This window comes from Cynara cardunculus, assembly GCF_001531365.2.
Source record: "Cynara cardunculus var. scolymus isolate 2C chromosome LG 3, CcrdV1, whole genome shotgun sequence".
NCBI classification, from domain to species: Eukaryota; Viridiplantae; Streptophyta; class Magnoliopsida; order Asterales; family Asteraceae; genus Cynara; species Cynara cardunculus.
Genome location: NC_037530.1, coordinates 18,809,044 through 18,819,510, shown reverse-complemented (window position 1 = coordinate 18,819,510; position 10,467 = coordinate 18,809,044). Strand labels below are relative to the sequence as shown.

Below are 10,467 nucleotides of genomic sequence, written 5' to 3'. Positions count from 1 at the left end.
ACATTGTACTTTCAAAATTATTTTATTATAATATCTACTAGTTCTTATTAAACAATGTACTTTTAATTTTAATATTTAGATATTTAACATGTTATTTAATAAATATATTAAATGAATTTAAAAAAGTTCTAAATTATTCATTAATATACCAATATTAATAAAACTAGTAGTAAACAACTTATTTCGCTAATATTTTTAAAAAAATATGTGCTTTTTGAAAAAAGAAAATAAGAATTGTTCCTTTTTTTACCAAAAAATATTATCTTTTAAAAAATATACTATATTTGTTCAAAAACTTTTACTTGACGTATAAATATATTGAATTAATTAGGTTTTTCTTAATTATTTATTAATATAAAAATATTAAAAAATTGTATAACACAAGTTATTTCGTTAACATTTTAGAGAGAACTTTAAAAAATATGTTTTTTTAACAACATAAAATAAAAAGTGTTACCTTTTTTTACAAACAAAATATATCTAAAAAATAATGTAACATATTTACTTAAGAAATATTTTACGCTAGAATATTTATTTTGCATACAACTTAATAAGAAAAAGTCAAAAAGTTAAGTGTTTTTTTAAATCATAGCAATGAAAAATGAAAATCACTAATAATAATTTAAATTTGGTTTTTATTTTTATTTTAATTAAATCATCATAACGATGTGTCATTCATATCAACTCATTAAAGTCACACAAGCAAAAAAAGTCAAAGAGTTAACTGGTTTAAAAGGTAACAAGTTACCTATTGCTATAATGGGTAGATTTTTTAAAGTACGATGTCTTAATGAATAATAATTTGAAAGTACATTGCTGTAATAAAAAAACAAAAATAAAATGCTATAATAAAAAAATATAAAAATAGGTTGTTATTTCATGCATTTAACATTTTTATTTTTAATGATTGAGTTGGAGATGGTCTATGTACTCCTTAATTAGCCACTCTATTTCTAGCATTTAATTAGTTTTATTAATTATCAAAATCTGTCCAATTAATTTACAATTAAACCTGATATTACTTACTATAGTTTAAATATTAAACCATTAGCAAAGGAATGAAATTAAATATTCTATTTTCTATTTTTATTTTCTGATATAACCAATTAGAAAAACGTACGGGAAGATCCGATTCCCCTCGTGGATTTCGGGTCGGAATATTAGATGACCGAAGAATTCACGTCTCTCGATGCTTGGAAATTCGTTTCTTTCATATTTTCTCTCTTTTTTCACACACACAAAAGCCCTAAAATCTTGATCTGCAAATCTCCGAAGTTAAGTGCAAGAATCTACGAAGAACTGGTTGGGAAAATCATCATGGCTCATAAATCTTCCTACTTTCTCAATTTTACTGCATAGTTTTTGGTTTTTTGATCCATTCGTATTATGTTTATGAACCGCCATCATCATCGCAAGCATCAACTTTGTGGAATTAGGGGTCATTTGATCGATTGAAGATTGAAATTGATTTTGTTGCTGAATGATACGTTGTTTTGTGGTCGAGGAAATCCATCTATGATTGTTGTGGAATTAGGGTTTCATCATCATTCTGCTGGATGCGTCGTCGTTTTATATAGATGCTTGTTGGAAGGGATCTAGGGCTTCCAAACCTGGTGGTCCTGGTGGTGGTATTCTTGATTGTGCCGGCGATCGGCTTTGTTATCCGCAGAAAATGGCTGCACGCGGAGGCGAGGAGGGAGGAGATTAAGAGGCTTTTGGTTTTGGCATCTGAGGAGGCAGCTAGGGCTGAGATTGAGGCTACAGAAGGATACTTTTACACCGCCAACACTAGTTCATCGGTTCCGGCCCCGGATTCGGCCTGGATACCGGCTCCGGATTCAGCCTGGGTACCGACTCCGGAATCGGCCCGGATACCGCCTACGACATCGGTTCCATTGGTCTCAGCGTTGAAGCCACCATATCAATGTGCGGTTTGCTTCTCTCCCACCAGCACGCGTTGTGCCAAGTGCAAAGCTGTTCGTTACTGGTAAGCTTAAGTCTGGAACCCCAGAGTGTAAAGTTGTTGATTATCTTACTTGATCTTAATCATGTTTCTATTATTTGCGTTTATCTGTTGTGGATCCTCTAGAGATGTCATAGATGAATTCTTTGGCTAAATATACTAATGGGGAAAAAAACCCTTCCTTTAATTGATTCAAGCTGGTAATATGCAGTTTAAATGATAGAAATTATATAAACGGCAATTACTGATTACAGTTATTCTTTGAGAGGGGGAGAAGTCGTCGTAAAAAAAACTAAGAGGTTATTGTTTCTGCGTAATGTTTAAACCAATAGAGAAGTGCATACCCATCAGAAAGATAGGGAGAGCTTGGTTTGTTAACCTTGTGAACTCAAGGTGAAGGTCTGACTCGTCAAAATATTTAAAACATACGGGAAATTGCAGTACACTAACAGATGATAAAAAGTATGATAATAGCTGTTGTTACTTGTCAGTACTATAAATCTGTTTGTATATTTGCTGATGAATAAAAACTAGCAAGTATTACACATTTGATGTGCTTATACTTGCTACTAATTACTTTACCGTGACTGGCGATAGTAGGGCATGTCAACCTGCTTATGGCTGCACTCTTTTTAACTTAACGTGAATAGATTATTTTAGAGGACTCGTGATGCTGCTACATATATGATGGTGATAAATTATGCTCTGTTGATTTCATTTAATTTGGAACCTGTTTTGAAGTATAATAGTTATTTGGGAGTTCTGTAAAAGGACATATTGTGGATATTGTTGTTCCACTACTGACGTGATTAACTTATGTATGGACTGACACATATCTTTCAACATGCATAATGGCCACAAGAGGACATCCCTTACATGGGTTACGTGCTAATGTGCACAATTTAGTAATATATGAGATCTCCTTGGGACGTTTGTTGATGAATAGCTTGGATATTGGAGCTTGATTGCCAATCTTATCTTCTAGGACATTATTTTCACCTCACGTGTATGGAAGTCCTATTATTTTCTTCTGAATGCAATTTAATGCACTGTTCTCATACTGGAGGAACTTTCTGTAGGAAGTTTGGATGTAGAGTGTTACATGCATGAAAGCAGGATAATCTGATGACTAACTAAAAGATGTTAGAGGCACACTAATGCACATCATATGTACGAAGAAGCCTTTAGCATGGTGTTCTATATGTCTCGAGTCTTTCTAGGGTTGGCTACTTTTAGGAGGCTTGGGCGTATGTTCACCTTTTGCGACACACATATGGTAGTTCCATATCCATGTAGTTTGCATGAGCAGTGACTGTGTGCCTTCTATATTTACAGTTCGAACTAATATATTATTCTCTTGGTAGATTGTCGTTATCAATTTTATAGTCAAAAGATTATATTGTATGAGATCTATTCATTTCTTAACTGATTCTGTATAAAATAGGTTTGTGCATTAACCTGGCTTATAGCCTGGTATGTGCTCCTGTCTCAGCCTTTCAACTGACAGTATCATCAAAAATCAAAACTGTATGATTCATGATACAATTTGTGCTATTCTATTAGATTCCTGAAACAAATGATAGGAAATCATTAATGAGTTGGAAATTTTTTCTGAATCGCTGTAGTGTCAGCAAATCGTTAATGAGTAATGAGTCAGAATCTTGTCTGAATTGCCTTTGTGTTAACAAATCCCTCTTATATTATTGAATGAGTTCAACACACGATGATACAATTGTACAAAATAAATATGTTCTCTACCCTAGATTTTTGTACTTTTTTGTTGTTTTAATCCTTTTCTTATTTGTCTCCGAGTGACTACTCTGCATTCTTTTTTCTCTCCATTCTTAATTTTATTTGCTTTACTTCGACCAAAAATCCAGCTACATATTTTAATGACTTAAAGGAAATAAGTAATTATGATTAGCCAAAAGAAATGAAGTTCAAGTCTATTTTATCTTCATAATAATATTATCCAACTCTTAGGCTCTTAGCAGATACATTTATTGACAACCAAGGACTTCAAAATGATCAATGTGGGATGTGAACCAACATTTTCTGCCATGGGTTGATATGGGACCATTTTGATCACATGATCTTATTGTTTGGTTAGTTAATGTATGACATGCCATGCTATGGAATGTCTGTTTATAACTGTACAAATGTCTCAATACTTTTCACATATCAAGCGCGAAGCTTATGTTACAATGAGATTCACTTGTCAATGATCATGATTTAGTAAGACGAGATTCTGATACTCAAATGAACCATGATTTGACGTCTATGCTAACCAGCAAACTAATTTTTGTTTATACACCTAGCAGAGATGTACTTACCATTTCTTTAGCTTAATTTCTGCGGTAAATTAAGCATTGAATGCTTAGAAGTTGTATTCGGATATGGAAATCTGGATTGAGCATGAAATTCTGGATTGTCTTCTCTTTATGAACATTGAAACATAAGAATTCCTATTTTATTTAGTCCTAAAGCTATATTGGATCAATTAGTCAGTTGGCTTTTCACACAGATGAGTTGAGCAAAGTTGGTGAGCTGGTCTTCTGTTTAGTTGCTATAGTCACGCATAACTGGGTAATTATACCAAAGTCGGAATGGTTTACTAGTTACTACCTGCCTCCACCTAGTCAGACACTTAAACCAACTCTTAGAACATCGAGTATGTGGCTAGAAACCATATGCATTTAATTTAAGATAGAAAAGTAATGTTTGATTGCATTGATTCTTTGTTTTCAAGGAAGTTGATGTGTAGAATGAATCACCTAGTGTAAATGAATGTCGTTACCAGGAGTTGGATCACAGAATCAATGGATGGGTTCATCTTGGTCTATGGTTTTCTATGTGCTGATAACAAACCTGCTAGAATTGGGCCACCTAAATGTGAACTGTTTTATGTATACTGGCAACTTATTGGTCAGGCAGAAAAGGTTATATTGATAGGTTTCTATATTTCATTTTTGTGTATGGTTTGTTTTGAGTTTCATGGCACGTTAACATGATAAGGTGTCAATGTATGATCTTAATCGACAACTCAATATTCCTTACATGTGAAGTGGCAATTTAGTTTTCCTGTTCTTTTGCTCTTGTAGCATTTCATTTGTTTAATCAGTTTACAATTTAATTGCAGCTCCGGCAGATGTCAAATTGTTCACTGGAGACAAGGTCACAAGGATCAATGCCGTCCTTATGTGGCCGTGAATCCTATCAAAGATGTGTCAGGAAGTTCTAAGCAAGGGAATGATAAAGATTCCGATGACAACTTACCAGGTGAAAATTTCCATGAAGGTATGCATCACAAGGATGATGCAGGAATCCAATCTCATGCTCATCGACCCGAAACTAGATCTATCTTCCAATCAGCTTCTGAATCGTCATGCGAGGAATTTTCTACTTTCTCGACTCCTAACAAATCATCCACTGAAGCCTCTTCGGACAGTTCAGGGGATTCTGATAGGATGGACGCCCATCAGTTTGTTGATGCTGTCTCTGGCAATTCTGTGACAGTAAAATCGGGCCACCAGTCCTTGGTCAGTCCTGGAAGAAAATCTACTGGTTCAAGGAAGATCAATCAGAACAAATCTAATCTTAGTGATGAAGATACTCAATCCAGGGTTTCAAGTTCATCCAGTCGGGGTGACGGTGGCTCTAACGGGTCTTCATTTTCTGAGCCTTCTACAACCTCTTCTGGGTTTTGGAGCGGGGTGATCCATTCCAAGAAATCCAGCATTGATGAGCGTGATGGTTTTGAACTGTCTAGTTCCAACGGGGTCGCCAATGGGAACATGACTGATTCTCGGTCATCTTTGGGGCTTTCTTCCAAAGTGACCACAAGTGGTTATAATAGCACCAGTATGAAAGGTGTTGCCGTGACTTCGACCGTATTGGATAACTCTGCTCCAAATGGCTTGGGAAGTAAGAAGTCCAATGAGGAACCCACTTCATCAAATGAATTGTTGATGGATGGGCTGAAGTCGACAAGGCAACCAAAATATACCCCAGAGATGTTAAAGCACACGGATGTAGTTGTGGACAGTGATTTGCCTCGATCCATGTTCAAGGAAGCTAAAGTTTCTCCATCTGGTGCTGGTTCCCAATATGCTTCTGGTGCTGGAGAGCATTCAACAATTAAATATTCTAAAGCATTTGGTGGCATGCCTTCTGCAAGTTTGGAGAGGTCAAATCATGTTTTCAACAACAAAAGCAGTATTTCACCTGCATCTGAATCTATAAGAGTACGCTCATCATTATCCAAAGCTTCTGATACTCATTTAACATCATCTACGAGCAGACCTGTATCTCAAAGTCCAAAGCCTGTAATGGTTCATGATGAGAAAAATAGGGCCGTCGCTTGTTCATCCAAGCTGACAGAAAATTCCGAGAGTGCTAGAAATGGATTGAAGACATCAATGCTGAAAGTTGTTGACCAGCTCAAGCCCTCTAAGTTGTCTCGTCACTGTTCAGTAAGAGCAGAAAGTGAGACAGCACATAGATACAGTTGCAAGGTCTTGCTTGGAATTTATGCTATTTTTCTTTATCATGAAGACTGAGCTTTATAACCTAACACTTCCAATTGATCTTTTTAACAGGTCCTCTTCTCATATGAAATGTTTGTCAAGCTTTATAACTGGAAAAAGGTTGAAATGCAGCCTTTTGGCCTCATAAATTGTGGAAATAGGTAAAAGCTTGTCGCTATGGTTTTCATATTTGCGATTTATAGGTGTGCTCCAGTAGTCTCGTACTACCAAGATGTAGTATAGAAGTGCAGGATTTAATAGTCAAGTTGATACCTCTGGAACCTACTCTTTGGTCTACTTTAGGATTATATGATTATGTTTTACAGTGTACTCATTAGTGTATATACCACAATGTTGGTGATATTATTATCTGCCTTCATCTTATTTTAACAATTTCTATGTTCTGCAGCTGTTATGCTAATGCTGTGCTCCAGTGTTTGACATACACACCACCTTTAAATGCTTATTTTCTTGAAGGATTCCATTCAAAAACATGTATGTTATAATGTTAACTTTTTTGTATCGAACGCATAGGAAAAAAAGTATTATAGATCGGCAGCCTATTTTGACTTGTATGCTTTGTTGCCATCTATGTTAGGTGATAAGAGAGAGTGGTGCTTTGCATGTGAGTTTGAAGGCCTTGTTTTGAAGGCAAAGGATGGGACTTCTCCACTTTCTCCTATTCGCATACTTTCCCAGATAGAAAACATCGGAAGCAATCTTGGCCATGGGAGAGAAGAAGATGCACATGAATTTTTAAGGTAAAGTGGCTTTTATGGGACTTGTCCACTTTCTCCTTTTTTTGGTTTGCTTTTATGTTGCACCTATCTTTAGATTGGTGTTGTCTTAAGTCATTTATCAAGTGATGTTACAGGTATGCTATAGATACTTTGCAATCAGTTTGCCTCAAGGAAGCTGGAACGAATTCTTCCAATCCTCTAGAAGAAGAAACAACTCTGATTGGACTTACCTTTGGGGGTTATCTAAGATCTAAGGTAACATTTTGGTCATTAAAAGAATCTATGTTCAAAATCAAAATAAGAGTGCCTCTATCTGAATACACTCGTTGTGAGATGTGTGGAAGTGTCGAGTAGATGCCTAAATGGTGTTTTTTATTTGTAGATAAAGTGCATGAAGTGTGGAGGGAAATCAGAGCGACATGAGCGGATGATGGATCTCACCGTTGAAATAGAAGGCGATATAAGAACTCTAGAAGAGGCTCTTGATAAATTTACATGTAATGAGATACTGGATGGTGAAAACAAGTATAAATGCAGCAGGTTAGTTCAGAGTTTCTGATCTTACCTTGTATTTTCTATAGAATGCTGTGTTGTTTTCCACCTGATTTACTTTCTTAGTGAACCTCATAATATACTGTTCAGCTTTTGACCATCTGTTTTCTTTCTTTCTTTTTGTATATTGGCTTTGTTTTATGCTAATTTCTTGTAGGGTTTCTCTTTCACATGGCACATATACCTTATGGTTTCCCAAATCTTTCTTTTTCTCTTTCCATTCTTTCCTTTTGCGACGACTCTTTTTGCTTTGTGAACATGGTTAATGATTATATCTTTGCTGGGAATTGATCTTTGCAAGTTCTATTTTCAGTGATTGCACTATTTGTGGGCAGTTTTTGACTGTTGACGTTTTCAGTTTCTAGGTTTATGAAGACAGACGATCTTTTCCTTAACTTGTCACTTAAACTATGAGAAGGTTGTTTTGATTTTGTTATGATGATGGCTTTCAGGTGCAAATCCTATGAGAAAGCCAAAAAGAAATTGACATTGTTGGAGGCTCCAAATGTACTTACTATTGCATTGAAGCGGTTTCAGGTAATCCTTTCTTATAAAAAATGATGATTCTAGACTCCTGCATCTGAGATTTTTATGTTTCTTATTATTTGCTTCCATGGTTTCAGTCTGGTAAATTTGGGAAGCTCAACAAACCAATTCACTTCCCGGAGATTTTAGACATGGCTCCATACGTGAGTGGGACGAGTGACAAATTGCCAATTTACAGGCTTTATGGAGTGGTGGTTCATGTGGATGTAATGAATGCTGCGTTTTCTGGTCATTATGTGTGCTATGTTAAGAATGTTGAGAATCGGTGGTTCAAGATCGATGACAGCAGGGTATGTTATAAGCACTCTCATGCTTCATTCTGAGGTTGCTTTTATGAACCCACAAAATACAATTCATTTAAAAACTCATGAAATCTGTCTTCTTTGTGCAGCTTTCCTTCCTATCAGTTTTTACTTTTGTAAGTTTTTCTAATAAACATGCCGTTTTTTTAATCTTGCGCTTCTCTTTTATAATGTAGGTAAAGGAGGTGGATCTTCAAAGTGTCTTGACGAAAGGAGCATACATGCTTCTCTATGCTAGGTATAGTTTATACAAAATACCCTTTTGATTCCAATCCTGATTTCTTGATCTTGCTACCTTTTTGCTTTGCATTTCATCAAATAGCGTGCGTTTTGTACGTGGGACAGGATAGAATAAAATAGAACAGAACAAAACTATGTTGTCCTATGCTTGGCATGACATTAGATTGGTAAATTATTAAACCACCAATGTCAAAATTAAAACCCAAAACCGTCCATAGTTCTTTCACCCACCAACCTCGCTCTTGTTTGTCTCTGTCCAGTCCTGTCCGCATGCCAAACGCACCTCAAGAGTCCTAAAAGTTGATGCATTGCAACAAACGGTAAGTTTGAAACTGATTTAACATTGTTGTAAACATGACAAGCAGGTGCTCCCCACGTGCTCCACGTTTAGTTCGTAGCTTGTTAATGCGCCACCACCATGATCCAAAGAAACACAAAGGGGCAACATTATTTGCGTCAAGACCTCAGCCGACTGAAGCATGGGACATTAACCAGCCAGCCATCCGTCACCGGAGCCTTGAAGAGGAATCATCCTCGAGTGATAGCTCTGGAATCTTCTCAGAGTCTTGTTCTTGCAGCACGGAGAGCAGCCACAGGGATTCAAGCGACCACATTTCCTGGGACTGGGAACATGAATGTTGGAACAACAGCAGCCCTCCATGGAGGAGCATGCACCTGAACTCATCGGATTCCGACACTTCATCCTCGTCATCTTCCTTCCCTTCACCCTTGTACTCCCGGAATGATCACAACACATCGAGGGAACCAGGAGTTTTGTACCCAGACGATGATCAGTGTAGAAACCTAAGTTGTAGTAATAGTTGTAGGGAGGCTAACGTCGATAGATTAGGTGGGCGGCCTGTTAACCCTTCGGAAAACTCAAAACCGACTTTGAGAAGATCAACGACTCGTGGAAAATGATGGAATAAGGGTAAGGGTGCGGGTGCAGGGTTGGAGGGAGTTTTTTTGGGGTTAGGGGGTGGCTGGCTGGCTGTATGTATTGTGTAGTAGTACTTTTGCTGGTGTTGGCTCTGTTAAAAACAGTTAAAAGAGTGAGCCTTCAACATTTTGTCACTCTCTTCCCCTTCTATATATGAATATAATATGATATAGTAAGATGGTGGTGCATATAGGAGATGATGTTGCGAGTGAACTTTTTGGTGTGCTATTCTTAATGCATGAGATACGATCTATAGGATCCAGTTCTTGAAGAATCCCATAAAAATTAGCGGCATTACCGGTATAACTTTGGGTCGTCGTCATCTTAAAAGAGGGTACACACACACACACACATATATATATATATATATATATATATATATATATATAAAGGGTTCAAACGAGAACCCTTGTAATTTACGAAAACGCGAGAACAACTCAGTAACCACATATTGTGATAAAAAATAAAATTAAAAGATTTTTAAAATTAAAATTAAAATTTAAAAAGATTCAAAAAAATCTAAAATTAAAAGCGTAATAATGGAAATGATATATTATCTAGAAAACGGTTAGAATCTTTTAAACTTATCATTAAACACAATCAAAATCTTTTAAACCTATCATTATCATCTACAAAACGGTTACGATTACAAGCAACC

The 10,467-nt window shown here is 36.2% G+C and overlaps 1 protein-coding gene across 1 annotated transcript; it reads left to right on the top strand.

Annotated features, from left to right (window-relative positions):
* Window positions 1-1,209: 1,209 nt before the first annotated feature.
* On the top strand, window positions 1,210-10,023 carry LOC112509408 (ubiquitin carboxyl-terminal hydrolase 16-like). Its single transcript, XM_025114351.1, has 11 exons — window positions 1,210-1,987; window positions 5,103-6,477; window positions 6,562-6,650; window positions 6,899-6,984; window positions 7,088-7,250; window positions 7,364-7,484; window positions 7,612-7,769; window positions 8,234-8,318; window positions 8,405-8,617; window positions 8,806-8,867; window positions 9,235-10,023. Exons 1-11 carry the CDS (start codon window positions 1,578-1,580, stop codon window positions 9,788-9,790), a joined length of 3,318 nt encoding a protein of 1,105 aa, XP_024970119.1. The 5' UTR covers window positions 1,210-1,577; the 3' UTR covers window positions 9,791-10,023.
* The last annotated feature ends 444 nt before the right edge of the window (window positions 10,024-10,467 follow it).